Source organism: Orcinus orca, chromosome 14 (genome assembly GCF_937001465.1).
Source record: "Orcinus orca chromosome 14, mOrcOrc1.1, whole genome shotgun sequence".
NCBI classification, from domain to species: Eukaryota; Metazoa; Chordata; class Mammalia; order Artiodactyla; family Delphinidae; genus Orcinus; species Orcinus orca.
The window spans coordinates 74,635,001-74,658,566 of record NC_064572.1 but is presented as its reverse complement, the minus strand read 5'-3'; the positions used below and the strand labels follow the sequence as shown (position 1 = coordinate 74,658,566).

General features: G+C 39.0%; 1 protein-coding gene across 1 annotated transcript in view; it reads right to left on the bottom strand.

The window, feature by feature from the left end:
* Nucleotides 1-5,088: 5,088 nt before the first annotated feature.
* Nucleotides 5,089-23,566, bottom strand: part of TDRD1 (tudor domain containing 1) — a 44,456-nt gene continuing 25,978 nt past the window's right edge. The window contains exons 14-25 of the mRNA XM_033420616.2: nucleotides 22,337-22,579; nucleotides 21,841-21,978; nucleotides 18,778-18,888; nucleotides 15,012-15,287; nucleotides 14,177-14,296; nucleotides 14,079-14,081; nucleotides 12,555-12,668; nucleotides 9,922-10,089; nucleotides 8,492-8,719; nucleotides 7,799-7,845; nucleotides 7,627-7,719; nucleotides 5,089-5,212 (exon numbers count right to left, since the gene is read on the bottom strand). Of these exons, the coding sequence (XP_033276507.2) occupies nucleotides 7,627-7,719; nucleotides 7,799-7,845; nucleotides 8,492-8,719; nucleotides 9,922-10,089; nucleotides 12,555-12,668; nucleotides 14,079-14,081; nucleotides 14,177-14,296; nucleotides 15,012-15,287; nucleotides 18,778-18,888; nucleotides 21,841-21,978; nucleotides 22,337-22,579 (1,541 nt within the window). The 3' untranslated portion in view covers nucleotides 5,089-5,212. The remainder of the gene's footprint in view (nucleotides 5,213-7,626; nucleotides 7,720-7,798; nucleotides 7,846-8,491; nucleotides 8,720-9,921; nucleotides 10,090-12,554; nucleotides 12,669-14,078; nucleotides 14,082-14,176; nucleotides 14,297-15,011; nucleotides 15,288-18,777; nucleotides 18,889-21,840; nucleotides 21,979-22,336; nucleotides 22,580-23,566) is intronic.

The following is a 23,566-nucleotide window of genomic DNA, read 5'->3' as shown; positions in this document are numbered from 1 at the left end:
CTAGATGGGCACTGTCCCATAGAAAGGCAGTGCACGCCACACAGGTGATTTCAAATGGTCTAGTAGCCATATTAAAGTGAAAAAGAGCAGGTGAACTTAATTTACTAACCCAGTCGATCCCAAATACTATCTCAACATGTAATCAGAGTGAGATATTTTAAGCTAAGTCTTTGAAATTCAGTTGTATTTACACTTACAGCACATCTGCTTTTGGACTAGCTGTATTTTAAGTGTTCAATAGCCGCAAGTGTCGAGTTGCCCATGCCGCTCTAGATAGAGCAGGGGTTTGAGAAGAGCAGACCAAGTCCTGGTCAAAGTGGGAACTTCACAGGTGGCAACCCTCTCCCCAACCTGTTCTGATTGGTTGTTGACAGTGAACCAGCACACCTTTGCCTAAGCAGGTTTACCTGAGAGAAGCTACATTTCAATTCTGGATGCTCCTGACAGTTTTACTTCTGTAGTTGGGGGCATTTCACATTTTCATTCCATGATTAAGAAGTAAAAAGGCTGAAACTATAAATACTGGTGGAGATATTGAAATGGAGTAGGACCCTATATGGTCCTTGCCCCCCCCACCCCCATGTCCTCAGCCTGCCTTCTGTCTGTGAAAAAATCTTAGCCAAAGAATAAGTTTAATCAGAGAAGTGAGAAAATGCATAAACAGGAAGACAGTCCAACAAAATAATAATAGTTTAGTCATTACGCAAATCAAGGACCTCTAGATCCTTTTTCAAGGGCTATACATAATACTCTGAGCCACATCCTGCGAGCTGTCTTATACTGAAACCCCCGCCAGGTGGAAGAAGTGAACTAATGATGACAAGGCTGTAGTCACGACATAAGCTGCCACAATTCCGAGGGCTGGCCTCAAAGAAATGGGAACAAACCAACCCTGGAACTAAAGATTAACTGTACTTAAAAACAATCAAGATGAAGCTGATCAGACCACCGCATAACCAAATTCAAGATGACAGAGCTGACTGTGCTGTTTCTGCATGTAGCCCCCTCCCTCCGCCTATAAAAGCTCTTGCCCTCTGTCAGCTCTGGAGGGTTGGCCTTTGGACAGGCGTCCGCCCTCCCCCCAGGTTGCCAGCCTCCAAAATAAAGCAAACTTTCCTTTCCACCAACCTTGCTTCTTTATTGGCTTTAGAGTGGCAAGTAGATGGACCCCTTCTTTTGGTAACAGCATCAATTGCTCCAAACTCCCTCACATCAAAAGTTAATCACCTGTGCCTTTCTTCCATGTATGCGTGGGCGGGGAAAGCAGGTGGCCCAGGCTATGCCGTGTGCTGAGTGGTTGACTAGCAGCGGTAGAGGATTTTAATACAGGGAGAAGCTGGGCAACTACTTTTGTCATCCATGGCAACCCCTCCCTTGTGAGATTTGTGGAAATTTTAAAAATAGGCACTATGAAGGACCTTCATCCCAAAGGGCTTGTGAGCCCCTTGCTTCCAAGGACTTGCCATATTCATCTTTGTGGCCCCAATGCCCTGTAACTCTACGTAGTAAGTGCCCTTTTAAAATGAGTTAATTCATGAATTGCCCTATACAGCATGTCTCAGTTGTAAACACACAAGGTATAAAGACAACTTTGAATTCCACGAAGAGATAAAGGGGGACCTTGGCTCCCAGCAATGTGCAGAGGCAGACACCCAGCGTAGTGGAATGACCACCGCTTTGGAGATGAGGTGGTTTGGGGTTCCCCACCCAGCTCTCTTCCCTACTGGCTTTCTGACAAGAGATAAGATGCTTAATATCTGACTGTTCAGTTTGCTGGACTATAAAAGTGGATGGGTACAGTGGTTCCCAAACCTATGGAAGCCCAATTCAAATTCTTTGCATCCACTCCCCCACATGATGAAGCAAGGTGAAGCACATATTAAAAAACCCAGAGAAGGATTCATAATAGAGCCACAAAAGTTGTAGATTTCCCAGAACCCTCCGTTGAAAAATGAAAGAACAGGAAACAACGCATGTTTAACGGCGAAGAAACCATCCCAGAGGAAACAAAGGGCCTGGCTCTCAAGTACTCCACAGGCAACAAATTAAGCCAGAGCAAAAACTGTGGCGCTAACAGCAGCAAGAGAGAATAAAGGCGTGGCAGGGGGACATAAGGAACAGAAATACCGCCATCTTGAAGCTAATGACCCTTAGGTTTGGGGCAGGCACCAATCGTTCTAAGGGTTAAAGCATCTCAACTCCTTAAAACAGTGAGAAAAATTATGTACAAGGTTTTACTGGATTTGCTTTTAGGAAACGTGATGCTTTCTGGCTACATGCGTAAGCGTGGAATGTCGGCAAAGGCAAAGGCTTGGGTAACATTCAGTCATTCAATCAACATCCAAAACCACATATGCACTCGACTTCAAACTGTCAATAGTTCCAAATTTTGTGTCTTTAGTTTTCACATATACGTGCATGCCTTAATGTAAGTATTCACTGAGTGCATTTTGAGAGGAATCTGGGCGCACCCTTGGAGGCAGCAGACTAGGCTCTGCCTGATGTACGATCAACCTCACAGTCAGTCTCATTTCCTGGAAGGCTCACGTAACAGCAGGTGGGCACCTGATCTTCAAAAGGTTATCACAAGTCTTTAAATACGGCATCACCTCAGGGTCTCAAGGAAAGCATAGGAAAATGGCTGAGGCTGGGCAGCTAAAGCCTTAAGTGAAACCAATGTTAGGTTATCTGAAAGCTACTGCCAAGATTTGAGAACCTTCCTAGGGAAGTTAGACCACAGTGCCTGAACGGTAACTTGAACAATGTTCAGGCATAGAGGAAGTGTTAGCAGTTCCCTGGGTGAGCCTTCCACAACTCCTGCCCCATACAAATAGGCAGAAGTCTTAGCGTATCTGAACCTCTCTTTAATTTCAGCAAACAAAACCATCCTACGACTCCTAACTGCACGTTTGGAACCACAGGTTGCCCTCTAATTCATCTGGAAAAACAGAGCAAACAAAAAGCACCCTTGCGATTCTTCTGTTTAACAAGTAAAGCACTCCTTAGGTGCAAGTCTGGCTACAGAAACACCCACAGCGGTGAGGAGCCCAGGTGTCACTCTTTGGCTAATCCCAGAAGAGCTCGATTGGCCCAATCCAGGCAGCAGTCATGTTGGTGATGAGCCCACTAGTTACTCTACTGGTTTACTGCTCTGGTCTGGCAGACTCAGAGTGGTGGGCATCACAATGACTTTATTCCTCACCTAGAATTCGGCAGTTTAAGGCCCTGCTGAGAAGGATCCTCAGGTTTTCTGGAGCAAGAGAGCTCGAGTTCAGATTATCACTCACCCTTGTTCACAATTTTGAAACTTTTTCATTTCTAGCGGCCCTAGCAAACAACATTCTACCAAAAGAAAAAGGCACATCAAATATGTCCTCTTCCCACACTGCCCCCCACCACCCCTGTTCATTGCTTAACCCATGGTTAAGAATCCCTTGCACGATGGATCTGATTTGTCTCAATATTTGCATGCCCTATGCCAAGGAATATAACTGTTTGATTATATGGTCTCAGGTGTTAAGTACTTATCTATGACTGAACTAAGTATTTTGAGGGAACCCCAAGACTGGGATTGGCAGGTGTTGATGGACCACACATGGCCCTACTGAACAAAAAATACGTCACTTACCTCAGTGTCAGGAACACAGCTGGAGCTCAGTAAATATGTGAATTAATGTGAAAGATCAAAAATAAGATCTGGTGGTCCAGTACGAGAATATGAGAATATGCTGCATTAATCCAGAAGACATTTAACCCATCTCTCTACTTGTGAGACTAGCACTATAGATTACGTTAGTTTCTCTTTGGGAACAAGGCAAATAGCTCAACCACCAACTATTATTAAACTCCATTTAATTTAAACGGTTTCTATTCAAACTTCCAGTATGTACCATACGATAAAACCTTGGAATCCGATGAACTTAGATTTTTTTTAATGTGTTCCATGACTTGCTTCCCTAATTTTCCTTAATAAAAAGGACAATTCTGCGATTCCAGTTTTCATTTGCATTCTCATTGTGATTGGAATTGAACAGAGTATGAACAAACTAAACGTCCAGTGCTCCTAGTATGTGCCAACAAGAAAAGGAAATTAGCAAAATGCTGCTGGCAATAAGGACACAAGGGAAATCTGGCTGTGAAGGAAAAGGATTTTACTGGGCAGCTTAAATTTTTATCTAATAGAAGCACATCAATGTTTGAACAACTTTTAACATGAGGAAAAACTCCACTTAATCTAAGCTGACACACATTACCAGTAAAAGCAAAAAAAAAAAAAAAAAAGTCGAGTTTCTTCTTTGAGTTGGTGACAACATCTTCTTAGGCTGTCACAGTCTGATACTTAAATCATGGAAAAATTCCCTAATAGAAACTTACAGGCTGGCAGGAAAGTCAGCTGGCCCATAATTCTGTATATGTGAGTTTACAGTTTAAGATGACTGTATGTGCTTCCAGAAAAATACATACTCTAACTTAGCTTTTTAACTTAAATTGTTAACTATATTTGTGCTTCAGAAAATGTAAATTCTATCTACATTAACAATCTAAGTGGCTACAGATTGGAAAGGTACCTGTGGATGGCAGGAACAGAGAGAAGAAATCTGTGCCTTCCGCCCACCCAGTGGGTGAGAGCCCAAGGGCAGACTGTGCCCAAGGGCAGAGGAAACGCCATCCGAATCAACATGGAGAGAAAGAAGCTGATGACCTCAGAGAGAACAGGATAAGAAGGGCAGAGACCCAAGCAACAACAAACCAAAGAACATTTATTACGTGGAAGAGGCAGACTGCGACAGGGAGAGCAGGGCATATTTTACTATGAAATATATCAAACATACAGAAAAATCCAAAAAATAAAACTCATGTGTCTATCAACTAAATTGATCCAATACTAACCCAGAGCCATATTTTCTTCAGTACCTTTAAGTAATAAAAAGTTACATGTACACTAGACAGCCCCTATGTATCCCTTCCCATATTCCCACGCACTTGGTATGAATCTTTTATGCAAGACTTATTTGGGGGGGAAGAACTTCGAGGGAAAAAAATAAAACTACCCCGCCTAGACAGAAGAGTGGTAAGCAAACAAAAATTAAGGCATAAAATGTCATTAAAGAAAAAGTTTCCAAGAAACAAAAACACAAGATGCTGTACTTTCTCTCCTCAGTCAAGCCTTCGCTGTTTCCTTTCTCGTAAGTGTTGATCTCTGAGAGTGTTTCTGCAAGAGAAAAATCAGCTATCATTATGCCTTATATAAAAACTCAATTACCATGGTTCTTAATTTCTATCTTAAGTAAAAGTAAACCAAATATTCACTTTTAACTGAAATTACTTTAAGTCAAATCTGCCAATTAAAAAAAATTCACCACCACAGTAACAGTGCTTTATGTCCAATACAGCTGTCTGTACTCCCCTTCACAGATATAAAATATAGCTGTTTGCTCTCCCTCCAAATATAAAAAATATTTTATTAACTTGTATGCTGAAATACTTACCACTTTTGAGTAACAGATTACAGGGAGTTTTATGTTCTCATCACCACATCACTCCTAGTTTAGCAATTTTACAATGAAATTACGAACAAATTAAAACAAATTTCTCCAGAGATGATGAAACACTGAAACTTTAAGCACATTTTATCCTTCTCTAAGAATAATAATTTAAACAATTATCCAGGGCCTCCCTGGTGGCGCAGTGGTTGACAGTCCGCCTGCTGATGCAGGGGACACAGGTTCGTGCCCCGGTCCGGAAAGATCCCATATGCCGCGGAGCGGGTGGGCCCGTGAGCCATGGCCGCTGAGCCTGCGCGTCCGGAGCCTGTGCTCCCCAATGGGAGAGACCACAACAGTGAGAGGCCCGCATACCGGAAAAAACAAAACAAAACCAACTATATTTTCACCACAATGAAGGAAGTATGCTTAAGGAACCATGCATGTAATTTTTTCTAGTAATATAACCCCTTAGTTTCTTGCCGTCCAGAACTGATCTAATCTAAAATGATATTGTAGCACAGCTACAGGTAAGCAGCAAACGGTGGTACGGAGAACTCAGCTTGCATCATAAGACCTACTTTCCAGTCTGTGTGTGTGGTTTTTTGGGCAGCCACTTAATCTCCTTGAGCCTTCACCTCCTCATCTATAAAATGAGGCCTACCTTCTTTTAATCTTCTGAGCACTGTGAAGATTAAATATGTGACTATTACACCATTGTAAAGCAATTATACTCCAATAAAGATGTAAAAAAAATATGTGACTATTAGATAATGCACTACTCAAATATAAGGTATTCAAAGGTAGACAACCTATATTTATTTCTGCAGTAGGGGTAAAGCCAGTTCAACCACTATGCTTTAAATCAAGTGTTTTGGTTTTTTTTAAGTAATATCTTCAATCTATTTAGAAACAATAGAAAATACAGGTTTCATCTGAAGTTGTGTACCCAAACACACTCAATATTCTTACGGGAAAAAAAAATCTTATTGCACAGATATAAAGATTAAAGCACATACAGTTAATCAACTTGATTAGAAATATGATGATTTGGTATCATTAAATTTTAAACTCAAGTATGGTACACATAACAGCAGTCAGTATTAAAACTTAATATATTAGAAAGGACTGAAAGTTGTAACTGCAAGTCAGCATTTATTAAAAATAACCCAAAACTTGTGAAGTAAAATAAATCATCTCAAAATAAATCATGAGAATCAAAACTCTTGATCTTGCATGAATGATATTTAGCTTAGAACTTAGCCATACTTTCTTAGAAACAGAAACAAAACAACTGTCCATTATCATGTGGAGAATAGGTCTGACCCCAGTAGGTACCTCCTTGAGAGCTGCTACACCCACTGAGCCCCAGAGGGCAGGAGGACCTCGGGAGCTACTTGCAAATGGTCAGATATGAACTGCAGGTTAGCCAGCAAGAGTGCACATACTGAGTAAGTCAAAGATCCTTTGCTTTTAGCTAGAATTCTATCAATTCAAAGTGGTGAGAAGGACAATTTCATTTTGATGAGAAGTTCTAACTGGCTACTGATCACAAAACAATTTCCGAGGGCCACCTTAGAACAAAGGATCCCAGGCAATATAAAAAAGCAGGGGAACCACTATTCAAAATCCACCAATGTAGTGTTGAACCACTAGACTCACCGCAGCCAAAAAAGGAAAAGTATGTTTTGTTTTGAAATGAAATATACTATCAGTACAGCCCATTTTCTGTTCTTGGCCTCTTAGAACCTCTTCGCAAAAAGTGCTAAATGTTTTTATAGAAGTACGTACAAGGGAGAGTTAATTTCACTCTAGACACAAAGAAGTTCAGGCTAAGCTTGACCTCACGACAATTTTTACAAGTCCCTGCAAATATCAAGAGCTGTCTCTATGTCAAACACAGTAAAGGATGCTGCAATCTGGACAGCCTTGGACTCAGTCCCACTAGCAGTGTCAAAGGGAGCTTACCAAACAAAACCTACAAAGACAGCAGAAACACTACAGCCAGACCTCAGATCATTACACCGCAGAATAAAGTACAGCCTCAAAACGGGTATCAACCCCATTAGCTCTGTCATGACAACATGACTGGAGATGTCCTGCTGGGGGTTACACAAGTGCAAAAACATCAAATTTAACTTACTTAACTTTTTAACAATTTTTTCATTTCAGTAAATTTGTTTTGATTGGTTGGACTGTTTAAGAGGAAGAGAAGAATCTGTTCATGTTTTTCAACCTGAGGGTGAGAAGAAACGGTGTTATTTCATTCCTAAAAATGTTGGGAGTATAATTTCACTTAAGGAAATTTTACCCACTTGTTTCTGTAGCTCTGTGCAGCAGCAATTCATCCTGTTCACCTTTTCTAAAAGCAAATGCAAAAAGCCATTAGACAACTAGCACTATAAATAACAGAAATAATATAACAAAACAAAACCTGCAGTCTGAACATATACAGATCTGCCCCTCAGGGAAGATCCTTTCCAACTACAAAGGACTTGATCAATTAATTTTTCATTTGGGCTTTATGTTATCTACTCCTGTCCTGGGTTTTACCAAATGAGTGCCCTTACCTCCGAGGTTTCAGGTCTTTTGCCTGTCATACACGGGATATCTCTTTTCGGTTGAGGGCAGGCCTGCCAAAGCATCATCTTATGAAATAACTAGTAAGATCCATTCTCAAATATGTGAGTTCTTCTCACTTTGATCAGGATCAAAAGGAAGTTGGAAGCTACTCTGAATGCTTGACATTTCTAAAGCTCTCAGCATCAATTCTATCAACAGTGTTGCTGAGCCTGATCTAAGGAAAATCTGGACTGGGAGGCCTGCTTCCTTCCAGGTGGCTCCTCTGAGGTGGCTACATGAGTCAGCACCCTGCCGCTGGATTTGTAAAGGATGACGACAGAGGGAACGCGGCCACGGAGAATAAGGAAGGATCAGGTCAACTAAATTGATCACATCTGTTCTTGGCTACACTTATACCTGCTATTAATTAAACTTGAAAAAAATACCTTTATTTAAAGCACTTTGCTTTTCAGATGTGATGTTTTTCGCCAGACCATACATCACCAGCTTATCAGCTATATTGATAGTACCATTCTCAGAACACTTCTCAACTGACACTGTGTGGACATTCTTGATAAATCCTTTTACAGAAAGCATTACATTCTGATTCAACATTAAATTTTTCAGTAGCTCTATTATTAATTGAGAACAGCTTCCATTCAATTCCATTGGTCCTGGAAAAAAATTGAATATTAGAGTTAATCTTCAAGTTCCTCAAAAATGATATTTAGATAAATTATCTAAGGATAATAAGCAAAAGGCTCACTGATTTTAGCTAGGTTTAGGTATGCTTTGATGTACTACTGCTGCTGCATTCAAAAAAATCAAACTTAATAAATATTCCTCAATCCCTACTATGTCAAGCACTCATTTAGGTCTAGAAGCCACAAAACAGACAAATGTCTGCCTTTGTGGACTTACATTCTAATGGTAGAAGCAAACAATAATAAAGATAATTTTCCAACTCTCTGAGTCAAAACCAAAGCAGACTGTGAGGAAATCAGTGTGTTATTATCTGCTGGGACCTCTGGGTAAAGAAACCAGGAGTAAGAATAAAACGCTACTTTAGCATTTTAGTTCCGTTTATTCAAATTCCAACTGAAGGGCTGAATAAATACGCAGATATGGTATGAATAGGAAAGTAGCCCCAAACGGTGCCATTTGAATGTCTCTAGCCTCTGTGACGAAGCAGAAAGACCCCCGCACAAGACGTCAGATGACTGACCCCAGTTCACCCTGGCCCTGCCACTTAACTAGTTTTGCAACCTGAGGCAAACCAGAATCTCTGAGCCTTGACTCTCTGAAACTAATCTGTAAAACAAAGATGGAACAAATGAACATAATTTTTGTGAGAATGAAATAATAATAAAAGGTATGAGATTTTTTTGTAAACTCTGCTTGATATTTAGAAATCTGGGCTGTTGCTTAAAATACGCTTTTTTTTAAATTTTTAATTTTATTTTTGGCTGCGTTGGGTCTTCATTGCTGCATGCGGGCTTTCTCTAGTTGCGGTGAGCGGGGGCTACTCTTCGTTGCGGTGTGCTGGCTTCTCATTGCGGTGGCTTCTCTTGCTGTGGAGCAGGGGCTCTAGGCGTTGAGGGCTTCAGTAGTTGTGGCACGTCAGTTCAGTAGTTGTGGCTCGCGGGCTCTAGAGCGCAGGCTCCGTAGTTGTGGCGCACGGGCTTAGCTGCTCCGCGGCACGTGGGATCTTCCCGGACCAGGGCTCGAACCCGTGTCCCCTGCATTGGCAGGCGGATTCTTACCCACCACGCCACCAGGGAAGTCCTAAAATACTCATTTGTTTCAGACTCAGTGCTATAAAAGGAAGAAAAACATCCCACAGACATCCAAATTGGAAAGTGACTTAATTGTGTACCTTCAAGGGAACATTTAATAATTTGGAAAGGAAGCTCCAGGTGGCTGGCAGAGATTGGCTGCACTCTGCAAAGAGGCAGAGTTTCAATGTTTCCATAGTCTGCATAGAGCACTTTCACATCAGCAGCTGATGTCCCCAGAACAACGGCACGGTACCAGAAATCATCACCTGAAAATACAGAGGAATCTCAGGTGAGAAGTTACATTCAATGATGCCCTCCTCCTTTAAGATGGTTATTCACAATTACATTTACATCACTTAGAAATTCACACCAAGATTTCTGACTTCACGCCAAGGAGTTTAGATTAAATAGGAGCATCACATATACTCCTTGCAGATTCTACTCAAAAGACAGTTATAGAACTAAACAGAAAAAGGCCTAAAACCACAAGGATAGAGAACAAGAGGGAAGACAATGTAATAGTGGAAGGTGGAAAGCAAATATGTGAGTGGAAATGATTTAGCAGAGCTCAACTAAAGCTGGGTGTAAAGAAGCCAAGAAACATCTCAGTTTGCATCTCAAATCCCCAAGCAATCAAGGCTCAATAATTGATGCTACTCATTCAAAAGTTGGAGCAAAGATGGAGATGAAATGGGGATTGGATAACAGAAGCAGACTTGCTTCCCCAAGGCACGTGAATAAACTTTAGTTTATAAACACATTTACACATAATATCTATTTTTAAAGTTGCTAAAGAGAATGCTCAGTTTTATGTTTACGTGTTTTAATAAGGCTTAGAAAATTCCCCCTTTTCAGGTAACTGCTCCTACCCATGGGCAGAAGACGAGTTTCGTCCCCAGAGAGGACGAACCAGAAAGACTACGGACTGGGGAACGTGAGGCAGAGCAGAGGAGGGAGTTTACAAGAACCCTGTCAGGCAAGCTATGCACTCCAGGGAGGAGACGACCATCTCAAGCAAAAGCACTTCAAGACACAGGCATCAGGAGTTCCCAGTGAAACGGCAGAGCCAGGTCACCCTACAGGAAAGTCCACTAAGCAGACAAGCTCTGCCTGTGCACAAAGGAACTTCCAATTAGCTTCTCAGTGCTTCACCTTACATAAATGAACAGCGAAAGATGACCAGATAGTAGAAGAAAGTCTCTGACATGAAAGAGAAGACTAAAACAAACAGGAACTCAAGGAAACAGAGACCCAAAGACGGAGAAGACCATGAAAATTAAAAAATGTTATTAACATCCTCGGAGAAATGAACTTCCATCCTTGAAGCAAGTACAAGACAGTTATTAAAAACCACACACTTTAGAAACAAAAAAAGCTACTGAAACCAAAAATGTGATATTAAAAATGAAATACGGAAGGCTGGAAGAGAAAACTGAGGAAATCTCTTGGAAAAAGAAAAAAGAAAAAGAAACAGCAAACGAAATTCAGCAGTAGAGTTTAAGTCCAACATGAGAATACTTGGAGTTCATAAAGGAGCAGAAAATAAAAGAAAGGAATAAAAAAATTCAGGAACAATTTTCAAAACTGAAGCTCATGAATTTCTAAAGGGCCCACTCACTGGGTGCTCAGTACAATGGTGAAAAGAAAACCAGTGCTGAGTCACATCATAAAATTCAGGGGCTTCCCTGGTGGTGCAGTGGTTGAGAGTCTGCCTGACGATGCAGGGGACATGGGTTCGTGCCCCGGTCCGGGAGGATCCCACATGCCGCGGAGAGGCTGGGCCCGTGAGCCATGGCCACTGAGCCTGCGCGTCCAGAGCCTGTGCTCCGCAGCAGGAGAGGCCACAACAGTGAGAGGCCCACGTACCGCAAAAAAAAAAAAAAAATTCAAAACTTGGGATGAAAAGATTACCAAAAGTTCCAGAAAGGAGGAAAAAAATACGTACAAAGTTTGGAGAACCTCTCCACCAGCAACATCCACGATGCCTTCAAGATTTTAAGAGAAAGATGATTTCCAACCTAGAATTTTATCTACAGGTAAGCTATCAAGTAACTATTAGGGTAGAATAAAGACTTTTTCAAACATGAAAGATAACAAAATTTATCTTACATGTACCTTTTCTCAGCTTCTAGAGAATGAGATAGATATACCAAAATATTAAATCAAAAGTAAAGGATCCAGAAAACAAGTTGAGACGAGGGAGGGAGAAATCTAGCCAACAAGGTGGGGTGGGAGAGAAATCCAAGAAACATAGGGGGTTCGTGCTGAAACAATCTCCAGTATGATGGTGAAAGGAAAATTTCAGGATGACAGCTCAGGTCTGGAGGACAAGCAGTCTGGATAGGAGTGTGTCAGAAGGCTGGAGCTGCCTACAATATGGTAAAAGTTGATAAAGTACAGGCAGTATTCATGGAGAGAATTTATACCAATGCAGAGAACTGGAGATCATTAGTGAAAGTATATAGGACACTAGTAACAAAAAAGGCTGCAAAAGAAAAATGTAATTATAGTAACTACGTGGGTAGGCTGTGAATACTGTTTATGCAAAACTAATAACGTAATACAGAATACTTATCTAAACAAAAATTATGACACATTTCTACTGGGAAGAAAGAGAGGGAAATTGTAGATCTAGTTGTCATACAAAAGAAGAGGGAAACGAAATACATTTTTAAACTGTAAATCTAAATTTTAAAGTGAACACTGTTTGGGGAACAGAAAAGAATCTTACCTGTGTATCTGGCACAGCATGCATCTCCAATTTTTGGTCTATAGGCCGATCGACTTTTCTGAGCACTGCAGTATTCTAACAATTCGGCTGTCAATACACACAGTTTTTCCTGATCTAAAATATATATGGAAAATGTTTTGTGAAGAAATTTTCAATGCTACTATTTATAATAAAGTATTTATATAAAAAGGAAAGTCAAATCTAACCACTCAAAAAAGAACCCTTATATATTAAAATATACATTTATATTTTTAAAATAGATAAAGCCAAAAAAGATAAAACCACTACTGGTTACCTTGTGGGGAAGGGATGCAAGACTGGGAGGGGGCAAGAAGGAAGCCACTGGGGGGCTAATTTCTTGATCAGGGTGGCTATTCTAGTGTGTTCATTCTACAAAAACTTGTTCTATTAAGCTGCAGTTTTACGACTGTTCAGTATACTTTTCAGTAAGTGTGTTATAGTTAATTAAATGAAGCAAAGTACTTCCAATTCATCATACCATATGTTATTGTCAGGATGCAATAATCCTAAGACGCTGCTTTCCACTATACAGTTTAAAGTTGATTATTCCTAATACTGGAGGATAAATTTAAGAGCAGTTATTGTTATCACCACAATTCTTGGTTTGACCATTTGAAAAAACTTTTTTTTTCATTTTTTTCAGCTTTCAAATACCTGCAAATTATTTTGAATAGCAAACTTGCACTAACTCAGCCTCTGATACTGCAAGAATAAAGTTAAATACGCTGGGGCTTCCCTGGTGGCACAGTGGTTAAGAATCCGCCTGCTAATGCAGGGGACATGGGTTCGAGCCCTGGTCCAGGAAGATCCCACATGCCACAGAGCAACAAAGCCCATGCACCACAATTAGAGCCTGCGCTCTAGAGCCCGCGAGCCACAACTACTGAAGCCCGCGGGCCTAGAGCCCATGCTCCGCAACAAGAGAAGCCACCGCAATGAGAAGCCCGCGCACCTGAACGAAAAGTAGCCCCCGCTCACCGCAACTAGAGAAAGCCCGCACGCAGCAACGAAGACCCAATGCAGCCAAAAATAAGTAAACAAAATAATTTTTAAAAAAACCTAAAATACACTGAAGAGATGCCTTAATTGTAATCTTTCACGAAATAAAAAAGGAAAGTCAATATTTACATGCTACTTTTCTTCATGATTAGGGCCAGTGTAAAAGATTTCTCCAAGTTTCTAAGATACAGTAACACCGTGATTATAGACTGATTAGGAAGTACTTTTCCAACGTATCTAAAACTGTTTGGGTTCAAATTCTCGTAATGCTTGTAGAAGGTTAGCTTAGTAATAAGTACAATTCAATACAGACAGTACCTATTTTTAAACAAGAAATTATACAGTAATTAAGGGTGCTGCTTTGTTATAAAAAGCTGTAGATGATCAAGACCAGGTGGAGTAGGTGCTGAATGCATGGCATGTTCACATTCATGTTTTTATAATTAAATTTTCCTTAAGTGTTATTATGATCAATTAAAACATGAGTGAAACAGAAATCATCACCTTCTTCTCCCCATCACTTCCTAAGGAATTCAGGTAAGTTCATTCTACAGTTTAAAAGACCAGCATAAATGTGTCTCAAACTCTGTTTGGTTTCTTACCTGGCATTTCATTTGGTAGAGCATAAAACAAGTTTGGGTTTACGATTTCTAATACGCTTGCCTGTACAGTTTTATTAACTGGCAATTCTATTGTCCTCCACTGCTCAGCTGAAGAGGTAGCTGAAAACATACGAAATACAGGTCTCTCATGAAAAAGATAACATTTAGTATTCTACTGAATACCAACATTCCCAAATTCCCAAAACGAAAATCTGTGTTTACATAAAACAATCTGTTTAATTTGAGGGATTTTGGTGTGCATTACAAAAAAGTTCAATCTATAATAAGAATCCTTAAACTATTATGCTCCTATAGTATATTTCAGTAGTATATTTCCATTTCTGTAGTATATTTAATTCTTAAAATTTACTCAAACTTTAAAGGATACATAGCTGTATGATACACGTCTGCCTGACAAGTAATTACATTAAAAATGAGTACAGGGCTTCCCTGGTGGCGCAGTGGTTGAGAGTCCGCCTGCCGATGCAGGGGACACGGGTCCGTGCCCCGGTCCGGGAAGATCCCACATGCCGCGGAGCGGCTAGGCCCATGAGCCATGGCCGCTGAGCCTGCATGTCTGGAGCCTGTGCTCCGCCACGGGAGAGGCCACAACAGTCAGAGGCCCGCGTACCGCAAAAAAAAAAAAAAAAAATGAGTACAGTGTTTCATAAAAAAGCCATGTTTCAATAAATATTAAACTAACTTTACTTATTACTAATCTATTTCCACAAAGCATATTTCTACAGGAAAATCATGTCACTTGGAATAGAAAAATTTTCACAGCCTATAAAAGCAAAGGATAACATAAATTTAAATAGCAGTTTAAAAATGTTACCTTGAAGCCATGGGGCATCAATTTGAAGACCATGTTTATTAACAGGACTGTTTTTCACTAAGTCTTTACATGGTGAACTAGCTTTTAAAACCAGATGTTCTTCAATCAGAACATCAGTAATTATCCTGGGATAAGAAGTGGAAAGATCGGTGAGTTCAACTCCCACTCCATTTTCAGTGATTTCAACCACTCGGGCTTGGAGTTTTATCCCTGTGACACACGTCTGAAATCTTGCTATGGCTTCTCTGGTCCAGTGTTTGTTTCTAGGCTGTATATCTAACAAATAAAACAGCATTAAGAAGAATTCTGCCCTTAATATGTTTTCTTTGTATTTAATTTTTGATAGTTTGATTAATATGTGCCTTGGCATGTTTATCCTTGGATTTATCCTGTATGGGACTCTCTGTGCTTCCTGGACTTGATTAACTATTTCCTTTCCCACATTAGGGAAGCTTTCAACCAAAATTCAAAAAGAGTCATGTACCAAAATGTTCACTGCAGCTCTATTTACAATAGCCAGGACATGGAAGCAACCTAAGTATCCATCAACAGATGAATGGATAATGAAGATGTGGCACATATATACAATGGAATACTACTCAGCCATAAAAAGAAACGAAATTAAGTTATTTGTAGTGAGGTGGATGGACCTAGAGTCTGTCATACAGAGTGAAGTAAGTCAGAAAGAGAAAAACAAATACCGTATGCTAACACATATATATGGAATCTAAGAAAAAAAAAAAAAAGGTCATGAAGAACCTAAGGGTAAGATGGGAATAAAGACACAGACCTACTAGAAAATGGACTTGAGGATATGGGGAGGGGGAAGGGTAAGCTGTGACAAAGTGAGAGAGTGGCATGGACATATATAGACTACCAAACATAAAATAGCTAGCTAGTGGGAAGCAGCCACATAGCACAGGGAGATCAGCTCGGTGGTTTGTGACCACCTAGAGGGGTGGGATAGGGAGGGTGGGAGGGAGGGAGACGCAAGAGGGAAGAGATATGGGAACATATGTATATGTATAACTGATTCACTTTGTTATAAAGCAGAAACTAACACACCATTGTAAAGCAATTATACTCCAATAAAGATGTGGAGTATAAAAAATAATAAAAATAAATAAAGATGTGGAGGATAAAAATAAAAAAAGTAAGAATTCTGTGCCCCAAAGCTGCACTTTTTGCCTCAATAATACCCAGGACTGGACCCTTCCCAAGTTTACCATTCAGGTCAGTGATTTTGAATATCTTTTCTCAATAATCAATTATATATCTACATCCTCAGTGCCTGAGTCGCAGATAATGCATCTATAAATATACTGTTTTAGGAGGCTCAGGATCCGTCTTTACTTTCCTCACTAACTTATCTTCACCTGGCATTTTTCCCAATAGGCAAAAATAGAATTATTATTTCTTTTAGAAGCCACTATGGTTACATACACAATGATGAGTTATCAACTATTCTGGTAAAAGATGTTAAACCTACACTTGCACCTTTGTGAAGAGTCTTCCAATGATAATTTCAAAATACCATATTTAATTATTTAACCAAAAATTATCTTTCTGGGATAACTTTGGCTTATACCCTTATTTTCATAACAGTGGTTCTCAAATGTGAGTGTGCATATGTATTATGTAGAGGGCTTGTGAAAACAGATTTTGGGGCCCCACCCTAGAGTTTCCAATTTAGTAGTAGGTCTTGGATGGGGACTAAGAATCTACATTTTTAACAAGTTCTCACGTTGACACTACTGGCTGTGGGGTGGAGGGGTCATATTTTAAGAAACACTGACATAAAACATGGTGATTAAAAACAATAATCCAGAACATAGTGTAAAATAAGTAGAAATTAAACAGGCAAAAGGAAAAATAAAAAGCATCTAATGCTTCTAGACATGACCACTATTAACATTTTGGTATCCAACCTTTCATAATCTTTATGTGCATATGGAAATACACACATGCACATATATACTCATAATTCTTTTACAAAGAAATTTTTATAATAATAAAAATAGTTGTAATGTTAGCCACTATTCAGTGCTTTATGCCTTGTATCTCTTTTATCCTTAATGCCTTTTTGAGGAAGGTACCGTTATTTTCCAGATGAGGAAAAGGAAGCATAGAGTTTAAACAGTTTACCTAAGGTCTCACAGCTAGTAGGCAGCAGAGCTGCTTCTAATCTGTCCTCTTAATCACAATGCCATCCTGCCATCTCTTTCATAACTTGCTTCCTTCACTTAAATCATGAACTAGTCTTCACATCAACACATACTTAACATTTTAATGACTGTGTAATAAGAACGAACACTTAATAGAACTTTGAGTGCCAGACAGACCCTGATCTAAACATTAATTTAATAATCTTCACAACAAACCTATGAAATAGGTACTACCACTACCCATTATGTGGATCCTCATTTAACCAAGCCTCTACTATTGGCTATTTAGGTTGTTTTGCTATTATTAACAGCAGTGTAATGAATTTCCATGTAGGTGAACTTTGTGAAATAACATGATTATTTCTTTAGGATGAATTATTAGAAGTAAACTTGCTAAGACAAAAGGTAAGAATATTTGAGGCTCTTAAGGAATCCTGCAAAATGTCTCCAAAAGAAAGCATCAGTTTTCACTCCTATCATAAGTATAGAAAAGCAGCTGCTTCCTTACTTTGACATCAACACTGAACATTTTGGCCAGTATCTTTAAATATATGTTTCTAAATTTTATAATATGAAACAGAAAATAACTTACATAAAATATTAAAATTATAAATATATTAATACTGAGAAATTTATGTACTCTAAGTATTAGAAGACAGTTGAGAAAATTTCTTACTCTGCACCATACCTACTAGCCAGCACTGTATCCCCTGAAATGGAAGTTTTAAAAATTTGGATGGGATCATTTGGAGTTCATCTGCAGTAACTTCTTCAATGTTTCCATAATCCACAAACTGTACTTTAACGTTTCCATTTGATAAGATTTCCTTGACTAAAGCACGATACCAATTACCATCACCTAGATTTAACACAAAATTTGTAACATGGAATATTTCCCTTCTATTAAGGTTTGAAATTTTTATCTTGAAAAAGACCATTCTTTGTCTAAAGTAGCTAATATATTTCTCTTCCCAGACAACACCTTTAGTTTTTAATTCAGAAATCCCTAGAAGGAGGATTCTCAAAATTCATTCTTAGAATATCACCGAAGTTTTTATAGCATCACACTTTTACATCTACTATAAAGATTTCATTCATAACCTAACCAATATGCAGAATATTAAGTGAAGTAAAGACTTAATAAACTTGATATTTGTCAAACTGGAAGACTTATAATAGTCTCACCACTAATGAGATTGTTTCACTTGTTACTTGGTAAATAATAGAAAAAATAAACAGAAAAACATGCAATGAAATTAAGGTGTTTCATCAAACATATTTTCAAAATAAACATGCACAGGGTGACCAGAAGAAACAATGAATCTGCAGTGAACAGGTTTCCCACTCTCTAGCTTTTAATATTATCAGAAATTCTGGAAAGAAAAGCATTTGACAAAGTTAGGTAAGAATGTATCATTTGGAGGCTCCTTGTTACAAAGAGAGAAGAACAAAAAAACCCACAGTATTTTAAGCATTCACTTAATTTTGATTATGAAAAATATCTGCTTAAACATCAGGAAGAAAATACACTAAAAATGAGGTTTGAAAGTCAAGAAATAAAAGATTCTAATATAGTCAATATTGTGCCAACTGCAACTTACCTACAAAAAAAGCACAACAAGGTTGCCCTACTTCTGCCTTAAAATTTTTAGGCAACTTCTGCTGGCAATATTCTGCTACCAATTTGTTCAAGTCACTGAGTTTCTTTAGAGCTGAAAACACAATACACATAGTTTAATATTTTAAAAACATGCAGAGTAACAGATTTTCATTTAAAGTTGGAAAGTGTTTTGATCATAAAAACCCAGGCATATCCCCAAGCAACTATAAAGTACACCAAATACCTCTCCCTTCTCCTTATTAAGAAATTGGGCAAATAAGTCATTATTTAGTTAATACTCTCAGTAAACCCCATGCCAACAATTTACTGGGCACAGAGCCATGATGATGGCATTGTTGTCAGTATGCTAGAGCATGACCTTGCATGTGGACCAGGAAACAGTGCACAAGCCTGCACAAAAAGGAAGTTACATATAAGCTGTCCTGAAGGAGTATATGTAATTACTAAATGGTTGGCACAGATAGTGTCTGCTAAGGACTTTCAGAGAGGTGAGCTCTGTGCACTAAAGGCTTCATAGAGAAATCTGAAGTATGACTTGTTTGCTAGAAAAGGAGAGGGTAATTCCAGAAAAAGAAACGGCTCTGAGGCAAAGTACCAAATTAAGCAGCCAAAAAAACACTTGTTGGGAGCAGTCTGGCAGAGAAGAGGAATGGAAAGGTGAATCACTGAAGAAGAACACCAGAGATGTGCTTGGAAAGATACAGACTGTGGAGAGCTTTAAAATGCCAAGTAAAGGGATCTGAACACTATAGAAGTAAAAGAAAAATATCTTTTAAATATGTGGCAAAGACCCATCCACAGAAATGGAAATTAAGTTGTATCGAGGTAGAATTGTCACCTTTCAGGTTAGTCAAAATAAGAAAGTTTAAGGACACACTGCAGGAAATTGTGTGGGAGAGGGCACTTTCATACACTGATGGTGGAAATCAGCCTGGATGGCCTCTTGAGGGCACTCTCTCAAGAGCACAAGCGCACATATCTTTTGACTTAATAACTATTGTACAATTTTAGGAATTTGTCTCAAGGATATAGTCTCAGAATAAAATCACAGATTACAAGAATTGTTTTTAGTGATAAATGCTTGTACACAGGAATCCTTTAGCTGTAGCTGCACCTAGGTTAACTAAATTAGGGTAAACCCACCCAGAGGAATACCATGTAACCATGAAAAGGAATGAGGACGTACAGTGATGTGGTACCCTGGAACAGAAAAAGGCCATTACCAGAAATGGAAAAGACATCTAGCGAAACCCAGATAAAGTCTGGAGGTTAGTTCATAGACATTTACCAATGTGGGTCTCTTAAGTTGTAACAAATGTTAACATCTTACGTAACTGTGGTACTATAGAGAAAACTAGGGGTATACAGGAACTCTCTGTACTACCTTGGCAACTTTTCTGTAAATCTAAAATTATTCCAAAATTAAAAGTATATATATATATATTTTTTGTGGTACGCAGGCCTCTACTGTCGTGGCCTCTCCCGTTGCGGAGCACAGGCTCCGGACGTGCAGGCTCAGTGGCCACGGCTCACGGGCCCAGCCGCTCTGCGGCATGTGGGATCTTCCCGGACCGGGGCACGAACCCATGTCCCCTGCATCGGCAGGCGGACTGTCAACCACTGCGCCACCAGGGAAGCCCAAAAGTATATTTTAAAAAGAACGGAGGAAACACTATGTGAACTGATATCCAAGACAGAGTGGGAGAAAAAGGCAAAGTGCAAATATTATTTATTTTACCATTTATGCCTACATAAAAAGGAATATATATATTCATACAAGCATATGTATAGAGCAACTTTGGAAAAATATTAAGAACATTGAGAAAAGGAACTGGAAGGATATTTAGAAATCTGAGAAGAGGAACTGGGAAACTTAACTTTTCACTATATTCTCTTTTGTAACTTTAAAATTTGTACCATATGCTTGTACAATCACTTATGAAAATAAGTGGCAAATATTTTAAAATAGTAGCCTATCTACCAGATGATTCTGTATGAAGGGATGACAAACCTCACAAGTTGGGAGCCAGTCAGGAACTTAGTTATCTAGGGTAACATCCTTATTTGACAGAAAGAAAACCCAAAACTTAGAAAGGTTAAAATCAATGATGCTCACCAGAATGGCTCAAGGGAAAAAGACGGAAAATACAAAGTGTTTGTGAGGATGTGGAGCAACTAGAATTCTCCAACCAACAACTGCCATGATCACTTTGGAAACTTTTTAGCATTCATCGATCAGGGCTGAAAACACACATACCCTTTAAGATTTGGCCAGTAATTTCATTCCTAGGTACATGTTCAATGGAAATCCATGTGCGCTAAATCTGTATGAGAATATTCTTACCAACATTTTATAGCTCAGAACTAGAAATAACCCAAATGTCCAAGAGTAGAAAGGAACAGTAAACTGCGGTACATTCACACAACGGATCACTATGCAGCAACAAAAAACGAGCTACAGTCACACGTGAAAATGATGGTCCAAACTCACAAATGTGAAAAAAAAAAAAGCAACAAGGCACAGAAGAGTATATATTGTATGATTTCATTTATATAAAGTTCATAGATGGGAAAAACTAATCTATGCTATTATTAGAAGGCACGATCATATTTACTTCTGAAAGAAAGAAGTGGCAGTGATTGTCAGCAGACATGAAGGAAACTTCCGGGTTACTGGTAACCAGAGGTTGGTTATACAAGGTTTTGACTTTGTGAGAATTTGTTATGCTGCACTCGTATTTGTGCACTTATCTGTATGTATGTCATACGTCAATGAGATCAACAATTAAAATTTTTCAAAAATGAATTTAGGAGACATTCTGTGAACTCTAAGCTGGTTTAAACAGAGACTATTGAAAACAGAAAATAATGTCTTACAATGGAATAAAAGGCAACCAAGTAAAACCAAATCTTTCTTGAAAGTACAAATACCCACTTGGCCTTTACTGGAAAGAGAACAGTTTCACCACCCAATAACAAACTTATCTTGACCTATTATCTATGCCAGTGTACTGTAAAAAGAAATAAGTAAGAGTCAACTTACCATCCTCTTTAAGCACATGGCAGTAAAATTCTCCAGGACTATACATCACACAGACCACAACATCTACTGTCTGATCAACAGCAAGTTCAACCCACGTCCACTCCAACAGACTGATTTCTGCTTCTACACCCGAGGGAACTGTGAAAATAAACGGACGATTTGCAAAACAAATGGCCAGAGCGGGGAGTTGGAGGCAGGGCTGCTAAAGATAAAGAGTCTGCTTTTGAAGAACTGAATGTCCAATAACTTTCTTAGTGACTTTGCAGGAAAGTTAATTAGTATGAGAATTAACCATTACTACCTCACTGAATTCCAAATTCACATTTCTGATCGACCTTCAGCTGCCAGTGACCCAAACACACTCTTTAGATGAATGCTTGATTTAAAAGGACAAAAGGTACTCAACATCAATTCTTGTTTAAAGTATGAGAACCCATACATTCACAAAGCCACCTGAATTCCAGCACGGACATTATCTGGTGGACAATTTACTTACCACTGGCTTCTTTCATGTCACTGGGCTTAACTGTCACTACTCCCTTGTCCCCCATGGCAAAGCCTGCATCGATGAGCACTCTGGTGACACTGATGTGGGGCATCACAGACCTATCCGTAAGTTCCACCAGGGAACTGTTTTCCAACTTGTCCACCACTTTCACTGTGATCATCTTATTCTGTACAATTTTTCTCATCAGATAAATAGCTTCTGGAGTCCAAATTCCTAATGATGGCTTTACTCCTAACAATGAATTTTTAAAAGAATGTTAAAATATTTTATTGCAAGCCTTTACAAATTTAGCTCCTAATTTCCACAAACTTAAGGACTCTATGACAAACACTGGAACCAGAAAGTCCCATCTGAGAAGGATTTTCTAAACATGAAAATGAAGGCAAAATTATAAAGAAAAAGTCTGTAAAACGCTTCTATATTTCTATGTAAACAAACCATCATAAATCCATTGATACGAAATGTCCAAAGAGGCAAATCTAGAAGACCGAAAGTAGATTAATGGTTGCCTAGGAAGCTAGGATTAACTATATATAAATGGGCACAAGAGATCTCAGTGGGGTGATGGAAATATTCCAAAACTGGATTATGGTGATGGCTGTACAACTCGGTAAATTACTAAAAATCACTGAATTGTATACCTAAAACACTGCTGTGTTTTTTTTTTTTTTTTTTTTGGCTGTGCGGCTTGCAGGATTTTAGTTCCCCGACCAGGGATCAAACCCACGTCCTTGGCAGTGAAAGAGCGGAGAGAGCGGAGTCTTAACCACTGGACTGCCAGAGAATTCCCTAAAACAGTGACTTTTATGGTATATAAATTATATGTCAATAAGGTTGTTAAGAAAATCACAAACAAAAGTATAAAACAATCCAGGAAGAAACACTGGTCACTAACACTGACGTCTGAAACATCTGTAGCATTTACTGAAAGGGCACTTACAAATCAACAACCCCAAAGTTATACCAAGTCCTTTCATAAAATTAAGAGCCAAGTAACTTATGAAAAAACATCCAGTCTCACTGGTAATGAAGCAAATTAAAATGATTTAGTTTTTAGCTTATCAAAATTGGCCAAGATGAAACAATCCAGAAATATCTATTGGGCAGGACAAAAGTACCTTCAGTTTTTAAAATAAAAGACATTTTTCATTTTCACTTAAGACCTTTATTGAACAACATATTCACCCTTTTGTTCCACACCTTCTGTCATTTTTCAGG